Source organism: Cucumis sativus, chromosome 2 (assembly GCF_000004075.3).
Source record: "Cucumis sativus cultivar 9930 chromosome 2, Cucumber_9930_V3, whole genome shotgun sequence".
Lineage (NCBI taxonomy): Eukaryota > Viridiplantae > Streptophyta > Magnoliopsida > Cucurbitales > Cucurbitaceae > Cucumis > Cucumis sativus.
The window spans coordinates 22896754-22917516 of NC_026656.2; the positions used below are offsets into that span (position 1 = coordinate 22896754).

The window sequence follows — 20763 nt, forward strand, 5'->3', positions numbered from 1 at the left end:
AAAACTAATAAAACTTTTCAAAGCATCATCCTTATGTTTTATCATCAAAACCCAAGTAAATCTAGAAAAATCATCAACTATCACAAAAGCATAATAATTTCCTCCATAGCTAGCAATTCTAGAAGGGCCAAATAAGTCCATGTGTAATAGTTGTAAGGGTCTAGTAGTAGAGATCACATTTTTAGATTTGAAAGAGGACTTAGTTTGCTTACCCATTTGACAAGCATCACAAACTTTGTCTTTTTCAAATTTAAAACTAGGAAGACCTCTAACCAAACAATTTTTAGAAATATTTGAAATTAAGTGCATGCTAGCATGTCCTAGTCTTCTATGCCATAACCAAGAATCATTATGCAAAACCGAAAGACATTTATCAATAATAGGATAATCATTCAAATCAAGAGTGTACACATTTTCATCCCTATTTCCAACAAACAAAACTTTTCTATCACTAACATTTTCAATTATGCAATTTTTTTTTTTATCAAATATTACTCTAAATCCTTTATCACACAATTGACTAATACTAAGCAAATCATGCTTTAAACCATCAACCAAATGAACATTTTCAATCAAAGTAGATGAATCATTTCCTATATTACCCTTACCAATTATTTTACCTTTCTTGTTGTCACCAAAGGTTACCATGCCTCCATTCTTTTTGGAGAAAGAGATAAGCTTGGATCGGTCTCCCGTCATGTGTCTTGAGCAACCACTATCCAAGTACCATTTGTTTTTCTTGGAGGCTTTCAAACAAACCTAAAAACAACTAATTTCAAGTTTGATCCTTTGGTACCCATACTTGTTTGGGTCCTAGAATGTTAGCATTTACATATTTAGGGATCCATTTCATTTTTTCATAGACATTACAAGCACTAGATCTAGATAGGTAACAAGAATAAGCTTTATGTCCATACTTGCCACAAGAAAAACAAACAACATTATGCAAAGATTTATTTTTCATAACAAATTTATGTACTCTACTTTTATTGGAGAAATTCTTCCTTGGAGCAATGTAAAACTTTGCTCTTTGCGAAAAATTTCTTCTTGAATAAGTATTTTGAGCATACTTCAATTTAAAGCATTTAGGTCTAATGTGACCTTCAACACCACAATTATGACATATGGGTACAAAACTAGATTTAACATGATTAGACACATGATTAGACATGTTAAACTTAGGCACAATAGGTGATGCTTTAACGAATGTAGTTTTAGAACTTGAAGGAGTAGATGATTCATCAATATAGCCTAAACCTCTCTTATCACCATAAGATTTTCCTACTTCAATAATTTTGTCCAATCTTTGAGCACCTATTGTCAACTTTTTAATAGTTTCTTTAGCTTTATCAAGTTCTTGTAAAACACTTAGTTCATTTTCTTTAAGCACTTTAATCAAGTTATCTTTTTCACAACTATCATGCTCAAGAAATCTAACTTTATCAAGCAAAGCATCTTTCTCAATACAAACATGCTTATCACTAGAGACATTCAATTCTTCAATTTGCTCAAAATTTTCATTCTCTTTAAAGCAAGCAATTGTATCAAGTAAAGACTTATTTTCACTAATTAAAACATTGTATTTCTTCTTAAGCACAACATACTTAGAACTAAGTTTTTCTAGGTCATTTTGCATGCTTTCAAAATTTTCAAATAATTCATCAATAGAAAGAGGTTCTAGAGTTATCATCTTCATCATCTTTGTCACTATGAGCCATGAGACCAAGATTTGCCATTTCTTCAACTTCACTTTCACTTTCACTACTATCATCCCATGTAGCCTTCATTGCCTTCTTCTTGGATTTCTTAGATGATTTGAGGAGAGGACAATCCGTTCTTATATGACCCGATCTTTTGCATTCATAACAAATCACCTCATCCTTTTTGCTTTTCTCACCTTTTGACTCTTTTTGGGTTGATAGGTGTTTCTTGAAATATTTCTTTCTTTTTATGAAATTTTTGTACTTACGTGAGAAATAAGCAATGTCATCTTCATCAAGGCCATCCTCATCTTCGGGATCAACTTCCAAGGAGATAGTCTTTAATGCAATGCTCTTCTTCTTTTTGGACTCATCCTCCAAGTGCTCCTTCATGATGATCTCATGAGTCATGAGTGAGCCAATAAGCTCCTCTAGTGGAAGTTTGGTGAGATCCTTTGCTTCTTGAATCGCCGTTACCTTAGCTTCCCAAGTCTTAGGTAGAGACCTTAGAATTTTTCTAACATTTTCGGAAGTTGTATAAACTTTACCAAGACCCTTCAAAGCATTTATGATGTTAGTAAATCTAGTAAACATATCGGTGATAGTCTCATTAGCATCCATCTTAAACAATTCATAATTATGAACAAACATGCTAATTTTAGACTCTTTAACTTGATTTGTTCCTTCATGAGTAATTTCAAGAGTATTCCAAATTTCTTGAGCGGAAGAACACATGGATATTCTATTAAATTCATCTTTACTCAAGGCACAATACAAACAATTAATAGCCTTAGCATTAAAAGAACACTTTTTCATTTCATTTTCATCATACTCTTCTTCTAATTTAGGCGTATCAACACATTATCAACATTTTTCATGTGTACATAAGGACCTTTAGCAACAATTAACCACAAATTATAGTCAATAGATTGCAAATAAATTTTCATTCTAGCTTTCCAATATGCATAATTTGAACCATCAAAATAAGGAGGTCTAGAAGTAGATTGACCTTCAACAATCCCATTTGCCAATAGGTTTGCCATAATGCTCTAACAATAAAGTTTATCAAGAAATTAAAATTTCAAGATGAGCAACCTTGCTCTGATACCAATTGTTGGATCGGTATGACAACCCTAGAGGGGGTGAATAGGGTTTAAATAAACTTTTTTGACAAATAAAAAGTAAAATCAACTAATTAGATATTTTTTAAATTTAAATAAAGAACTTTGTAAACTTTGTTAAATAACAAAGATTGATAAAAAATATATGAATGGAAGTATGCAATCAAACTCAACCAATAAGAACATGTAACTAAAATTAAATTAAAAAATAATTAGAAAAAAGTTAGAGAAGAAGACACCGTAATTTTATAGTGGTTCGGTTAAACTCAACCTACATCCACTTTCCCAAGCACCTATTGGGATTTTGATTGAAAATCTTCTTTGGACTCTTTCCACGGATTTGAGAGAATAACAATGTTGGCTTTTTGCTTGAGGATTGTAAACATTTAATGATCTTGTCTTTTAAAATTTGGGAAAAGTGAAGTATTTAAAAAGAGAGGAAAGATAAATTCAAAATCATTTTGGGTCATTTGATATAAGTAAAAGAAAAATGAATGGTTGAGATTTAAACTTAATTAGTCGTTAGACACAATCCAAATAATAATATAATAATATGTTTTTTCAAAATATTTTGTTTAAAAAGAAACCAATAAAGCAACTTCACTATCTTTCAAAAAAACTAGCCGTTAGACACAAGGAAAAATAATAATATTAAAGTCATTTTCTTTTTGTAACGCCCCAAACTTGAAGGTAAATTATTTTGAGAGAAAGAAGATGTGAAATGTATTAATATAATTAAATATATATATATGTATTTAATTATATTTTATTAATATATTTATTTTACATTTTTATTTAAATAAAAGAAAAGAAAAAGAAAACTTTTTTTTCTTTTTCTTCTTCCTCCCGTGCGTCGCCGACTGTCCCTCTCTTCTCCTTCCGTTCGCCAGCAACCGCCGCCGGCCGTCTCCATTCCTCTTCTCCTTCCGTTCGTGCGCAGCCGCAGCCCAGCCGCCGATCCTTTCTCCTCCGTTTTCTTCCCGCCGCAGCCCAGCCGCCCCATCCGTTCGCACAGCAACCGCCGCCGGCCATCTCCATCTTCTCTTCTCCTCTCCGTTCCGTCCAAACCCAGCCGGACGTCGCTGCAACCATCGGCCAGTTCGCGAGGCAGCCGTACGCTTCACCTTGCGGCCGCCGTACGCGTCACCTTGCGACCGCCGTCCAGATCTGTACCGCAAGACCTTCCGCCGCTGTAGCCGTTGCTCTTCCGCCGCTGCCCAGCCGTCTCAGCCGGTTCTGTCTCCGTCGAAGCCAAGGCCGCCGCGTGAACCAGTAACCGCCACGCTCCCCGCTCACAACTGTCGCCTTCCACCTGCTATCGACGTCGGCCGACTAGTTGCTGTAACCGTTCAGATTTGCTGTAACCGTTCAGAATTGCTGTAACCATTCAGATTCGCGGTCTGTTCGCGACGGTCTCCATCCGTGAAGCCCAGCCGCCACGTCTCATTTGGCCGACCGCTGACCGACCCACACTTAGGATTTTGCCGCGAGTTCGACAGTCGTGCGTTGAGGTGTTGGGAGTAACATTAGGCTCCCTTACATTCACAACCAGATTGTGAATTGTTGAAGGTTCAGTTCGCCATTATATCAGTGAGTTGAAACTTACGTTGAGGAAAATAAGTGGGATATGTATCGTGAAAGTAATTGAATTTTGTGTTGTTATGCTTAGGATTGTTTCGAGGACGTTAGTGATTAAGGAGCTTCCCTAACTTTGAGGTAAGGGATTTTCTACTGGACTCACTTATGATTGTGAATTGTATGTCTGTAGGATTATCTCTGACTGAGTAAAGATGATGAGATGATATATATATATACACGTATGGATGTAGATTCGGTGTTGAATGTATATTGTGGATTGACTGAAAATATATATATGCATATGAATTGAAGTAGACTTAATGTTGAATGCATATTGTGATTGTCATGGAATATATATATGTGTGTGTGGATGTGGACAGGACGAAAATTGTAGATTGTGCTTGTATGAGATGCAGATGCGATCTTGTGATTGTCGTTTAGATTGGGTGTACGTTACGCTAAAGTATGACTGTGTGCTGGTGATCTGAGGGGTGTATTGACTGTATAGTTTTGATTGACTGACGTATTAGTATATTATTCACAGACATATGACTAAAGTGAGATAAGTTGAGAGAAAGAACTCTATGTTTTGAAGTAACTGAAAGATGGATTGAATGGAATGAGGGGATAAATTGTTAGATTGTATTGGGATGTTTACCTTGTAGGTGTCCCACGGGATCACCAATTTATTTTGCACCTTCGGGAGCATTTGACTGATATGTGTTTCTGCAGAACACTAGACTGATATGTACGTCCTCGGGGCGTTAGACTGAGATGTGTATCCTACGGGATCACAAGACTGCGACTGTACAGGGTGTCCCAATAGAACTTTAACAATTTATTTTCCCCTGACGAGACCAGTAGAGGGTCTCTTACTGAGTATTGTTATACTCACCCTTCTTATGTTTAATTTTCAGGCAAAGGAAATAAAGGTGGCAAACCGGCGAGGGACAGGAAGGAAGCGTGATTGCCATAGGGAATGTGTTATTTTGCTTCCGCTTATGATTTCTTTTAAGGTTTAAGATGTACTAAAACTTAGTTTACAAACTTTTATTTGTAAATAGTGTTATTGTTAAGTTTTCTTGAATATTTGAAAATCAGGCCTGACATGTTTTGTTTTTAAATTGACTTATGTTTCAATTTGTATCAACCAAAGTCTTTTATTAAAAATTAATGACCTCGACTTACCTAGAAAAGTTGGGTCGTTACACTTTTTAAATTCATTTTCTTTATAAAAGCCAATAAAACATAACAAAAAGCCACATTTGTTACTCGTTCATGGCTCCAAGTGGCTTTCTCTAATTGGTTCAAATTGAATGCTTGGTCGGCATGTCACCATCTCGGGTATTTTTCCGTTAAGGTTCTTTTAACAATATTTTTTTCATTTGAACTTCGATTTGGGTGATTCAAGAGGCGTTAGAATCATTTTTCCAAGTTCTACGATATGGTCTATTCAAATTAATAAAATTGTCAATAAAAAAAATCAGATTTGTTATAATCAAAACATAAATTAATTGAATAATTAAAATAAATTAATTTGAGATTAAGGGCAAAAAGCCAACAGGATAAGCTTGGTGATAAGAATGAACTACTACATTATTCTCGCCACTTGCTTAGCAAAGTGTATTTCCCACTTATTCATTGATTATGATCTATTCCCTTTCCTTCTTTCGAATAAACAAGGTTAAGAAACGCACGCTTAACTAAAACAAAACTCCTACTGCATTCATTATAACTCTCTAAGTATAAAAAATCATCATTCATTAGTATTTAGCTAACCAACTACGTTGACATGGAAGAGACAAGAAATATGGGAGAATGAAAGAAGAATTGCATTTCTTTCATGAATAACACATTAGGGCTTTCGGCCATGAGGTTTTGCTTACAAAACAATACAATATAGCAATTTAAAAATGGAAATATAACAGATGTGTCACAGCGAAAAGTTTGATCTCTAATACTCTTTTGCTTTGATTTTTGCATATAGATGAGGGGAAAAATGTACGATGTGGAGCTCACTTTTTTGGCCAAATGTGCTCACCTTTGTTCTAGAGTGAGAGACTATTTATATACGAGGAGTGATGTTGACAGGATGACACACGCCATTAAGAGCTCTAAAAAGTTGTAGCTATGTTGCGCAGTCTTTCTTATTTGTCATTTTCTAACATTTCCCCCAACTCTTTTGGTTGTTAGTGTCTTAATTGCCTAACTTGTACTTCTTCACACTAAGAAGGTTGGGTGGGTTTCCTCATATAAAACGTGCTATTCACTGATCTTCACTCTTCTTCGTCTAGAATCATGCGATAAGAGCACTGAAATATAGTAAAATAAGAGTGAAGTTCTTTGGCATTAAGCATTTTACAGTGTAATCAAATCGTCTACTTTTTTTCCCTCTATTTTTCTTATGTATTCATGCAATAAGACTTCATTGTTTTACTTTAAAGTCTACAATAACTTTTATTTCTACAGTTATCACATCCTCAAATGTATCATAATGTTTGTCCTCAAGCATCATCTTAGGATTCTAAACATGATTTCTTTAGTGATCACGCTACTCCTTTTAGAATGCTTTTCTAATCTCGTATGCACACCGATGTTTTTTCTTTTATTCGCCTACTCTAAACTTGAAAATAAATAAATTATTATTGAAAAATGTCTCACTTTTTGTTGTCTCTTTTAGTTTGAATAAACAATACAATAAATCAAGCTTTATGTGTTTATTTCTCTTGAGATTATTATTTTCCTTTTTTCTTATTTATTTATTTTTTCAAAAAAAAAAAAGAAAAAGAAATAAATATCTTGATTATGAATTTAAATATCAATATATTCCACTCCTAAAATAAAACCATCTAAAAAAATTAATAGGAAAAAAATTAATGTTTTTAGTTCTAACTTTACTAGTTTCAAAATTGCTTTGTCGATCGGTTGAATTGAGAAAGTTGGCAAAATATTAACCATTCCATTCAAACGTGTTCTTGTTGACTCATATTCCAAATATATAAACATGTGTGCAATAAGCAGCAAAACGCCTGCTACTAAAATAGTATTTAAATGTGTATAAATATCTTCACCCTTTAAAAGTCTTTGTCAATTGAAACTCTTTCACATTTCAAGTTTGTATAAGTTTTTGTCATAAAGGATGATCATGTCAAAGAGAATGACACTTGTTTTTATTGGGATTCTCTTGGTTAGCTTCGACATGATTATGATCACAAATGCAAGAAAATTCATTGATTACGGGTCTATTGTTGGAGGAGATGTTAGTCCTGGATGTAGCCCAACGCACCTCGAACTTTGTAGAGTAAAGATCGCAAATCCATACCAAAGAGGTTGCAATCAAATCTATCGTTGTAGAGGGGGAAATGATATTATTCATGCTGAAGAAGAACATGTTGAAGGGAATGCATGGATTAGCCCTTCAATAAGCCCTAATTAGAGAATTAAATCTTGATTGAATTGATATGATATAATATTTATTTATATATATCTGAAACAAAATTGTTTATGTCTAGTTATTTGATGAATGATTGAATAATGCAATCATTAGATGTCTGACAGAGCTTGAAAGCCATGTGTGATATGTAATTGGCAAGGTCGCTTAAAGGACAATTATGAAACAATATATGCTAATTTTTTATGGGGAATTGAAAAAATAGTTGCAAATGTAAGTAATTTCGAAAAGGGTAAAGACTGACCAATTCATCTTGACAATAAATTAGTTGTAAAAACCCTTGCATATTACAGTACTGTGGTGGCAAGTGAGGGTGTTGAACCCGGAGGAGTGGAGGTGATTCTTTCTTGAATTCGAACTAGGAAAGATTGTTCGAGAAACTAAGAAAGCGTTGATGGATTAATCAAGAAATTTAAAGAACCATGATGTAACAAGAATCAAAGTGAAGTTCCAAGTTGTTCCAACTCAAGATAATAGAATGTCTGAAAAGAGAGAAAAAAAAACTTAGAACATCCGGGACTTACCAAGTCACTTCTTAAGCTTGCTTTCCCATATTTATGTCACTTAAAATTAATCCTTTGAAGCTCTTGAGAACATCCATGTTCATTAGGGTTCAGAGTTTCAATGAGTGGTTCTAAGTTATAGACTAATAGACGATAAAATAGGCTTATGCGATGAAAGGTGCACTCCTATTCATGTGTTGCTAATATGATAATTAAATTTTGCCGTGCAAGTTTTCCTCTCTATTGTCCAAGTATAAGCGAACAAAGGTTTCCTTGTATGTCCAAGTTCGAAAACATGAAATTTAAGATCCTAATTTTTCTAATCCTTACTAAATCATGCGGTATACACTATGCAATAAAAACATATGAACAATATACTAATTATCCTAACTATTTACACTACTGTGCTTGGCGGTGCAAGGTGGACATGGTGGTATAAGTATTGAAACAGGAACTCAGTATAAATATGGCGAGGAAGGAAAATTGAATTAACCACATAAAACAACTAATGCTTCAATACTTGGAGGCGATACAACAATTTATTAACTAAGAATTGAGGCAAGCACACCCTCTCAATACGATGATATACTTTCTCGACTTTCGAGATGCAAATACACAAGTTAAGGTATGAGTTCTATCTAATCATCTTAAATGTAGAAAAAATAGCTAATATTTAATTAGGACGCATACTTTTTGGTGCTTTCGCCACAAACATTAACCTCTCAGGAGTGTATATAAAGGATAAACTTGGTGATAAGAATGCACTACTACATTCTTCTCTACATTTGCTTAGCTAAGTGTAGTTTTCACTTATTCATTGATTATGATCTATTCCCTTTCCTTCTTTCGAATAAACAAGGTTAAGAAACTCACGCTTAACTTAAACAAAACTCCTACTGCATTCATTATAACTCTCTGAGTATAAAAAAAACATCATTCATTAGTATTTAGCTAACCAACTACGTTGACATGGAAGAGACAAGAAATATGGGAGAATGAAAGAAGAATTGCATTTCTTTCATGAATAACACATTAGGGCTTTCGACCATGAGGTTTTGCTTACAAAATACTACAATATAGCAATTTAAAAATGGAAATATAACAGATGTGTCACGCTGCAGAGTTTGATCTCTCATACTCTTTGGCTTTGATTTTTGCATATAGATGAGGGGGAAAATGTAAGGGAGGAATATCTCTCTCTTTTGTTTTAAGCTCTCACCTAAGATTCAAGGGAATGGAGAAGAATGAACGATGTGAGGAGCTTACTCTTTTGGCCAAATGTGCTCACCTTTAATCTAGAGTGAGAGACTCTATTGTTATACGAGGAGTGATGTTGACAAGATGACACACGCCATTAAGTGCTCTGAAAAGTTGTAGCTATGTTGCGCAATCTTTCTTATTTGTCATTTTCTAACTTTTCCCCTAACCTCTTTTGGTTGTTAGTGTCTTAATTGCCTAACTTGTACTTCTTCACACTAAGAAGGTTGGCTGGGTTTCCTCATATAAAACGTGCTATTCACCTATCTTCACTCTTCTTCGTCTAGAATCATGCGATAAGAGCACTGAAACATAGTAAAATAAGAGTGAAGTTCTTTGGCATTAAGCATTTTGCAGTGTAATCAAATCGTCTACTTTTTTTTTTTCTGTCTATTTTTCTTATGTATTCATGCAATAAGACTTCATTGTTTTACTTCAAAGTCTACAATAACTTTTATTTCTACAAGTCATCACATCCTCAAATGTAACATAATGTTTGTCCTCAAGCATCATCTCAGGATTCTAAACATGATTTGTTTTGTGATCGCGCTAATCCGTTTAGAATGCTTTTCTAATTTCATCTGCACACTAATATTTTTTCTTTTCTTCGCCTACTCTAAACTTGAAAATATTTCTTGCTTCTAAACGTGGAAGCTTAAGTGTCAAAATACTCTTGTCCATTTTTAGAAAGTCTTATTTTTTTTTCTTTTTGGAAAATGGTCGTTGTTTTAAAAGATTCTGAATTCCTTTCTTTTTCTTACAAACATTTTATCAACCACGTCATTTATTTACATTTGGCATTGGTTTTCGACTTTAATTTCTTTAATTGCTCATGTTTAGATTGTGCGGGAAAGATTAAACCATATTAGACGTTGGAGTTCAATGCCGATTCTGAACTTTTTTCCTTTTTCAGTTAAACTAAAACGGAATATTTTGTTATTTCTTATTGCTTTGTGTCTGTGTTACATTATTTGCTCAAATGAGACACTCTGTTTTACTTGTTAGGCATAATTCATCTTCTTCTCAGTCTTATACTTCAAATCCCAGAACTTCAGAATCCATTTTCATTCAAAGGTTGTTTTTCTCTCCTTTTTTACTCTGTGCTATTGCAATTTTTTTGCTTCTAGCCAATTGATGCATTAAAGTAATGCTTAAATTTTTTTTTTTATGAGTAATACTTCTTAGATATCTTTTATTAATGAGGAGAGAAGCCTTTTTACAGGCTGGAAGTTTACAAAAGTTGTTAGAAGTTAGATTGTTTTAGAACTAAAATTCTCATAGACAATATGTCACACCCCGCCCCACAGACTTGTTTCCTTGTCTTGCAAGACGCGGTGTGACTTGAGCATCCTTGACGCGATCAAACGTCAAAGACACTCATCTTAACTTCCTTAACTTACCTCAATCGCCTAAATGCTTAACTTTACAATTATTCTTTAGGCGAAAAAAACATAATGCAGAAAGATAAAAACAACTTAAAACTTTTATTTATTAACAATGCATTTAGTACAATAACATAATGATACAACATTTAAGTAAAAGATAAAAACCAACTATTAAACTTAAACGTCTCTGGCAGCTTCCTCTCCTTTTTGGCCTCAATGTTTAAATCCTGGAAGGTAAATTTTTAAACATAAGTCTAAAAGACTTGGGGTGTGTTTGGTTGAGATTATGGAGTGTTTAATTTTGTCAAAAAACTATTTTGAAAAAAAATGTAGTGTACGGCAAATTAGAATAATACATTTTTTAGAAATTCATTTGAGAGAAAGCATTAAAAACCAAAATTTTAGAAAATGAAGTTTAGGTGATTGATTAGAAAATTGACAATTTTTTCTATCCTTTATGAAAATTACAAAACTGCCCTCCATACTACCATTTTCAATCTTATTAATTTTATGTTGTTGAAATATATAACTTATTATTGAAAAAATATCTCACTTTTTGTTTTCTCTTTTAGTTTGAATCATTACTGAAACAATACAATAAATCAAGATTTATGAGTTTATTTCTCGTGGGATTATTAACTTCCTTTTTTCTTATTTATTTATTTTTTCAAAAGAAAAGAAAAAGAAATAAATATCTTGATTATGAATTTAAATATCAATATACTTCCACTCCTAAAATAAAATTATCTAAAAAAATTAATAGGAAAACAAATTATGTTTTTAGTTCTAACTTTACTAGTTTCATAATTGCTTTGTCGATCGGTTGAATTTAGAAAGTTGGCAAAATATTAACCATTCCATTCAAACGTGTTCTTGTTGAATCATATTCTAAATATATAAACATGTGTGCAACAAAAAATAAAAAGCCTACTACTAAAATAGTATTTAAATATGTATAAATATCTTCACCCTTTAAAGTCTTTGTCAATTGAAACTGTTTCACATTTCAAGTTTGTATCAGTTTTTGTCATAAAGGATGATCATGTCAAAGAGAATGACACTTGTTTTTATTGGGATTCTCTTGGTTAGCTTCGACATGATTATGATCACAAATGCAAGAAAATTCATTGATTACGGTTCTATTGTTGGAGGAGATGTAAGTCCTGGATGTAGCCCAACGCACCTTGAACTTTGTAGAGTAAAGATCGCAAATCCATACCAAAGAGGTTGCAATCAAATCTATCGTTGTAGAGGGGGAAATGATATTATTCATGCTGAAGCAGAACATGTTGAAGCGAATGCATGGATTAGCCCTTCAATAAGCCCTAATTAGATAATTAAATCTTGATTGAATTGATCTGATATAATATTTATTTATATATATTTGAAACAAAATTGTTTATGTCTAGTTATTTGATGAATGATTGAATAATGCAATCATTAGATGTCTGACAGATCTTGAAAGCCATGTGTGATATGTAATTGGTAAGGTCGCTTAAAGGACAATTATGCAACAATATATGCTAATTTTTTATGGAGAATTGAAAAATAGTTGCAAATGTATGTAATTTGGAAAAGGGTAAAGACTGACCAATTCACCTTGACAAAAAATTATTTGTAAAAACTCTTGCTTATTACTGTACTGTGGTGGCAAGTGAAGGTGTTGAACCCGGAGGAGTGGAGGTGATTCTTTCTTGAATTCGAATTAGGAAAGATGGTTCGAGAAACTAAGAAAGCGTTGATGGATTAATTAAGAAATTTAAAGAACCATGATGTAACAAGAATCAAAGTGAAGTTCCAAGTTGTTCCAACTCAAGATAATAGAATGTCTGAAAAGAGAAAAAAAAAAAAACTAAACAATTAACAAAAGTGAGGCAAAATTAATTGGACGCTAAAAAGTTTTCTTTATCATTAGAGATCTAAAAATGCAAGGTAAAAATTGAGAGGCTTTACAGATTCTTGGCCAAATTAATGTTGGGATCAAACTGGTTGAACACCAAAGTTAATTTGTTCAAGACACACTTTTTTACATACCATGATTCAAACAAATATGCATCAAAGAAATTGCTTTATTCACACATCATTTGTTCAACAAAAAACTTTAGAGAACGGGTCTTTATTTGAAGAATTTAACAAAGTAAAGATTGCCCACTACTAGAAAAATGGGCTTTCTTGACGGTTGCTGTTTTCCTTTCTTGACGTTTTTTTCAAAAAACGTCAAGAAAGATTTCATTTTTAATAAAAAACGTCAAGAATTTTTCTGAAACATCATTCTTGACGTTTATTAAACGTCAAGAAGAAATCATTTTTTTCTTGACGTTTTTAAAACATCAAGAAATATCTATTAATTTTTTGACGTTCTTAAAACGTCAAGAAGCGTATAAATTCGACATGCTTGACGTTTCTTAAACGTCAAGAATTTAAAATTTTACTCGACGTTTTAAAAACGTCAAGAAATTTATAAAAAAATCCTTGACGTTTTGAAAAATGTCAAGAAATTTATAAAAAAAATCCTTGACGTTTTAAAAACGTCAAGAATTTAGTACTAAAACGACGTCGTTTCAATTAAGTCAGTTTTCTCTTTTCTAAAACCCTAGGATGAAAACACGTTCCTTCCCTTAATCAAAACGCACGAGGATGCAGAACTTGTCGTCTCAGCCGCTGCACTCTCAATCGCCGTCTCAGTCGTTGCCTTTTCAATTCGCATCTCCATCTCTCTCGGCTACACGCTCAATTTTCATCTCCATCTCTCTTTTGGTTCCTCTCAATCGCCATCTCCATCTCTGCTACACTCTCAATTTTCATCTCCATCTCTCTTTTGGTTCCTCTCAATCGTCATCTCCATCTCTGCTCTCTTATTGTCGCTCCTTCCAAGTCCGTCCATCGGATTTCTTCGACCTCTCGAACTCGGCTGGCGTCAAGGCATTGGAGCTTCGCCTTGGCTAGGGTGAAACCCCACTTGATGGAGATCGGATAATTTCATTTCAAAATCCAATTTAGGGTGATTTGTTCTAGTGGCTAGATTGAGTAATAGAAGGAGCAGAGCAGGAAGGGATGAGTTTTTTTTTTTTTTTTTTATAAATATTTTGTTGACCCTTTTTCTGGGTTTAGAGGCTTTCCAATTGATGAGGAATTAAATTCAGATGATGAAAAACAATCCGAAAAAGAAAGTAGAAATCATAAGAATTCATCCAAAACGCCTCTTGTTAAAAATTGATGCGTTGTTTTCTTACTACTTTACTTTAGGTTGGATCGGTTCTCGTTCGAAAATTCTCTTTTGTTTTCCATGGTTTGTCCATATATTTTTTGCATTCAATTTTTATATCATGCAATTTTTTTCCTGTACAATTTTTCAGGGTGGAGTCATCTTTCAGTATCCATTAAACGAAAGGTATTTTGTTTACTATATTGATATATTTTTGTTTATGATGTTGGGTTGATGAAACTTAACTTCCATTCTACTTCAATATCCATAATCAAACAAACCTATCAAAATGGCCATTACTCTACAGCTCATGGCAAAATGGCCATTACTCTACAGCTCATGGCCAATGTGAGGTATTTTTCTTCTCTCTTACAGAAATTGATCTTTCTCTTCAACTTAGAGTTTCCATTTTTCAAATGTATTTTTTATTGTGACTCAACTTACTGATATTTTGATGTATTTATGTGTTTTTGTTTTCCTTAGTGAACATGGGTTGCTATATTTTTAGAATTCAAGGACACACTAGTACAACATAAACAAATCCTATTCAAGTAAAAGTTGTAAATATAAGTTGTGCTTACAAAAGGTGTTAATTGAGCATCTTTTTTTATTTTTCATTATTTTTGTTTTCTTGTTTCTCATTACTTAGAAGTCAATTTGTTTATTTGTCTTATCCCTTTTCTCTTGTCCGAATTTTCCTTTGTCTTCATTGTACACATGAATCGAAAATCTCAATCGAGGATATTTCTTTGTCAGTTTTCGATGGAAAGTTTTGCAATTGGGATGTGAGTGTAACGTTAGTTCAATTTTGACTTGGTTCTTGATGTCATATTGCCTCATGATGTCTTGGATTGTTGGGTTAGAGTTTGTTTGATAGATAACAAGATTCTTAGGATTAAATGTGATATTAGTGGATGTAAAGAAACAAGACTCGTATGTTTAAGAGAAGTGTATATAATATGTAATTGGTCATTTGGATTACATCTTGTGAACTCTCTCGTATCATTTCTTAGTTGTAGTAGAAAAATGATTTGATGATTTCTATGGGAGCTCAAAAGCGTTGTAAAAGGGTGCTTGTAGTAGAAAAATGATTTGATGATTTCTTTATTTGTTGATTTCCTAACAATTTCTGTTTTGGGTTTGGAAAAATAACACACTAACTATTATGCAGGAGAGAATCTGTATATGGAAAAAGTGCAGGGCCACTTCCTCCTCCTCCTGAAGTCATCAATTATGACAATGCAGTTGCAAACCAAATTTTGGAGAATGCAAAAGCTGAAAAACATAGTTCCTCATCTGAATCGGTAACTTCGCTTTTATTTTATTTATGGAGTTTTCTAAGAATGAGAGAACCAAACATGTGTGGCTTTACAATTACTCTAGGAAAATTTTGTTGAAATCTGGGGTTTAAGATTGATTAAGGCAACAAGTTGTGAGAGCCTTGTCTACTGAAACAAAAGAAATTTCTCTTTCGTTTCATGACTTCATTAATATAAATTATTAATTAAATGTCTCTTGTTCAAGGTCTGCCCCATATGCCTCACAAACCCAAAGGACATGGCTTTTGCATGTGGTCATACAGTAAGTTCTCTACCTTTGAACTTCTAACAGTGCTAATGTTTGCTAATATTTTCTAATGGAATAAAAAATGTTTGAATGGTTTCATATTCGTATTACTTGGCCAAAACACTCATGAATGTTTGAATGGTTTCATATTCGTATTATTTGGTCATACAATAGGTTTTGCTGTTAAAGTATCTTTCTAATGTTTATTTTTCCAATATTCAACTGACCTTAATTATCCACTGATTTGAATTTTTAAGTTTGTTGATTTGATGGTGATTTTTTAGGCTGCTTCAACTATTTCACAAGCATTGCATGCTATTTTATTTTAGTCAGTATACTGAATCCATTTCTTTATGTCAACTTTTCTCTGTTATATGTTTAGAATATGTTGAAAAGAATAAATAGTACCCTAAATTTATCTTTTTGAACTTAATCTTTTAGTTGATATTTTAATGAACATTTATAATTTCACCAAGTGTTGGAGATTTTATTGGTACTTAATTTTATATTTTTATTTTTACAGACTCTGGTCTTATGTGTTTGAAGCTATTTTCTGATCGATCCATTGTAGTGATGAAGCTAAGAAGCAAGTGATTGATGTTTGGTTAGTGACAAGATTTATTGTAATTTTGTTATTCATGACAATATAACCTTGTTGTATTTAGTTTCTTTGTAAAAATATATTACCCACGTTCAGTTTCTATTTTGCTTGTATTTGTCCCTTCGGAAAATTTCAATAGATTTTCTACACTTAGTTTCTTTGTAAAAATGTTATCTATGAAATCTAATGTAAAGCCTATTTCATTATGTATATGTAAAGTCTTGGAATTGAATATATATGGTGAATGGTTTTATTTATATATGTTTGAGATTTGAAACTATATTTGATGAATATCAAATATCTATGAAACTGTTGCTGAACAATTACAGGACAATCATCTTTCCATTACAGCATAATTCAATTACAATTTCTTTTTTTTAAAAAAAAATTAAAAAATGCTTGATGGTTTTAAAATGTCATGAACAATTGCAAGCTTAACGGTTTTAAACTATCATGAACAATTGCATTTTTGACGGTTGACAAATGTCAAGAACAATTACATTCTTGACAGTTTTAAAATGTCATGAATATTAAAATTTTTGACGGGTTTAAAATGTCATAAATCAGTTCATCCTTGACGGTTTTAAAATGTCATAAACAATACAAGTCTTGACGGTTCTAAAACGTCATGAACACAAGTATACTTGACGTTTATAAAACGTCAACGTTCACTATTCTTGACGTTTAATCAACCGTCAAGAACTTTGCCTTTCTTGACGCTGGCTTCAACGACGGTTTTAAAACCGTCAAGAGAGCCTTCTCTTGACAGTTTAAAAACGTCAAGAGATCCTGTTTTTGTAGTAGTGGCCAAACACAATGCAAGACAATATGGCTAAAGAAAAGAAGAGTTCATCATTCAACAAAATTTACTTTAAATTCTCAAAAGAGGCATATTGCATACTTGTAAATCGAAGACAAATTGGGTACAAGAAAAATAATTTGGCCAAGAGAAAGGATATTATTGAACAAAATTTCAACAAAGTCTAAAGTAAATCTAGTCTTCTCAACTACAAATATGAACAAGATTTAACAAAGAATCAACAATTATCAAATATTCAAAAATTCTCAATTCCACCAGCCTCCTTAGATGAGACCTGCATTGATTTGTTCATGGTGGAGTTTCCTTTTTTGTATAGGCATAGTTTAAGTGGGAAATTAATTATACCATGCTGCACATCGGTCCTTGCATATACTGCACATTCGTCGTTGCCTACAAATGTCAACGTAGAAACAAATCATTTTTCTGGTCACTTTTCACCTATCAAGACATGCTTACCAAGTCACTTCTTAAGCTTGCTTTCCCATATTTATGTCACTTAAAATTAATCCTTTGAAGCTCTTGAGAGTATCCATGTACAATAGGGTTCAGGGTTTACATGAGTGGTTTTAAGTTATAGACTAATAGACGACAAAATAGGCTTATGCGATGAAAGGTGCACTCTTATTCACGTGTTGCTAATATGATAATTAAATTTTGTCATGCAAGTTTTCCTCTCTATTGTCCAAGTATAAGCGAACAAAGGTTTCCTCGTATGTCCAAGTTCGAAAACATGGAATTTAAGATCCTAATTTTTATAATCCTTAGTAAATCATGCGGTATACACTATACAATAAAAACATATGAACAATATACTAATTATCCTAACTATTTACACTACTGTGCTTGGTGGTGCAAGGTGGACATGTTGGTATGGAGTAATGAAATAGGAACTCAGTATAAATATGGCGAGGAAGGAAAATTGAATTAACTACATGCAACAACTAATGCTTCAATACTTGGAGGCGATACAACCATTTATTAACTAAGAATTGAGGCAAGCACACCCTCTCAATACGATGATATACTTTCTCGACTTTCGAGATGCAAATACACAAGTCAAGGTATGAGTTCTATCAAATCATTTTAAATGTAGAAACAATAGCTAATCTTTAATTAGAACGCATACTTTTTGGTGCTTTCGCCACAAACATTAACCTCTTAGCAGTGTACATAAAGGATAAACTTGGTGATAAGAATGCACTACTACATTCTTCACGCCACTTGCTTAGCTAAGTGTAGTTCTCACTTATTCATTCATTATGATCTATTCCCTTTCCTTCTTTCGAAAAACAAGGTTAAGAAACTCACGCTTATCTAAAACAAAACTCCTTTTGCATTCATTATAACTCTCTGAGTATAAAAAACCATCATTCATTAGTATTTAGCTAACCAACTACGTTGACATGGAAGAGACAAGAAATATGGCAGAATGAAACAAGAAATGCATTTCTTTCATGAATAACACATTAGGGCTTTCGTTCACGAGGTTTTGCTTACAAAACAATACAATAGAGTAATTTTAAAATGGAAATATAACAGATGTGTCATGCCAAAGAGTTTGATCTCTCATACTCTTTGGCTTTGATTTTTGCATATAGATGAGGGGAAAAATGTAAGGGAGGAATCTCTCTCTCTTTTGTTTTAACCTCTCACCTAAAATTCAAGGGAAGGGAGAAGAATGAACGATGTGAGGAGCTTACTTTTTTGGCCAAATGTGCTCACCTTTGTTCTAGAGTGAGAGACTCTATTTATATACGAGGAGTGATGTTGACAGGATGACACACGCCATTAAGAGCTCTAAAAAGTTGTAGCTATGTTGCGCAGTCTTTCTTATTTTTCCTTTTCTAACATTTCCCCCAACCTCTTTTGGTTGTTAGTGTCTTAATTGCCTAACTTGTACTTCTTCACACTAAGAAGGTTGGCTGGGTTTCCTCATATAAAACGTGCTATTCACCGATCTTCACTCTTCTTCGTCTAGAATCATGCGATAAGAGCACTGAAACATAGTAAAATAAGAGTGAAGTTCTTTGGCATTAAGCATTTTACAGTGTAATCAAATCGTCTACTTTTTTTTCGTCTATTTTTCTTATGTATTCATGCAATAAGACTTCATTGTTTTACTTTAAAGTCTACAATAACTTTTATTTCTACAAGTTATCACATCCTCAAATGTAACATAATGTTTGTCCTCAAGCATCATCTTAGGATTCTAAACATGATTTCTTTAGTGATCACGCTACTCCTTTTAGAATGCTTTTCTAATTTCATATGCACACCGATGTTTTTTATTTTATTCGCCTACTCTAAACTTGAAAATAAATAAATTATTATTGAAAAATATCTCACTTTTTTTTGTCTCTTTTAGTTTGAATAAACAATATAATAAATCAAGCTTTATGTGTTTATTTCTCTTGAGATTATTATTTTCCTTTTTTCTTATTTATTTATTTTTTCAGAAAAAAGAAAAAGAAATAAATATCTTGATTATGAATTTAAATATCAATATACTTCCACTCCTAAAATAAAACCATCTAAAAAAGATAATAGGAAAAAAATTAATGTTTTTAGTTCTAACTTTACTAGTTTCAAAATTGCTTTGTCGATCGGTTGAATTGAGAAAGTTGGCAAAATATTAACCATTCCATTCAAACGTGTTCTTGTTGACTCATATTCTAAATATATAAACATGTGTGCAATAAGCAGCAAAACGCCTGCTACTAAAATAGTATTTAAATGTGTATAAATATCTTCACCCTTTAAAAGTCTTTGTCAATTGAAACTCTTTCACATTTCAAGTTTGTATAAGTTTTTGTCATAAAGGATGATCATGTCAAAGAGAATGACACTTGTTTTTATTGGGATTCTCTTGGTTAGCTTCGACATGATTATGATCACAAATGCAAGAAAATTCATTGATTACGGGTCTATTGTTGGAGGAGATGTTAGTCCTGGATGTAGCCCAACGCACCTTGAACTTTGTAGAGTAAAGATCGCAAATCCATACCAAAGAGGTTGCAATCAAATCTATCGTTGTAGAGGGGGAAATGATATTATTCATGCTGAAGAAGAACATGTTGAAGGGAATGCATGGATTAGCCCTTCAATAAGCCCTAATTAGAGAATTAAATCTTGATTGAATTGATATGATATAATAGTTATTTATATATATCTGAAACAAAATTGTTTATGTCTAGTTATTTGATGAATGATTGAATAATGCAATCATTAGATGTATGACAGAGCTTGAAAGCCATGTGTGATATGTAATTGGTAAGGTCGCTTAAAGGACAATTATGAAACAATTTATGCTAATTTTTTTATGGAGAATTGAAAAAATAGTTGCAAATGTAAGTAATTTCGAAAAGGGTAAAGACTGACAAGTTCATCTTGACAATAAATTAGTTGTAAAAACCCTTGCATATTACAGTACTGTGGTGGCAAGTGAGGGTGTTGAACCCGGAGGAGTGGAGGTGATTCTTTCTTGAATTCGAACTAGGAAAGATTGTTCGAGAAACTAAGAAAGCGTTGATGGATTAATCAAGAAATTTAAAGAACCATGATGTAACAAGAATCAAA

The 20763-nt window shown here is 32.8% G+C and overlaps 1 protein-coding gene and 1 long non-coding RNA gene across 2 annotated transcripts; both read left to right on the top strand.

Annotated features, from left to right (window-relative positions):
- The first annotated feature begins 4136 nt into the window (after positions 1-4136).
- Positions 4137-5380, top strand: LOC116402025. Its single transcript, XR_004214381.1, has 3 exons — positions 4137-4411; positions 4491-4537; positions 5317-5380. It is a non-coding gene; the product is annotated as an uncharacterized LOC116402025 (long non-coding RNA).
- Positions 5381-13977: 8597 nt separating this feature from the next.
- Positions 13978-15873, top strand: LOC116402038. Its single transcript, XM_031880734.1, has 3 exons — positions 13978-14386; positions 15372-15504; positions 15725-15873. Exons 1-3 carry the CDS (start codon positions 14139-14141, stop codon positions 15806-15808), a joined length of 465 nt encoding a protein of 154 aa, XP_031736594.1. The 5' UTR covers positions 13978-14138; the 3' UTR covers positions 15809-15873.
- The last annotated feature ends 4890 nt before the right edge of the window (positions 15874-20763 follow it).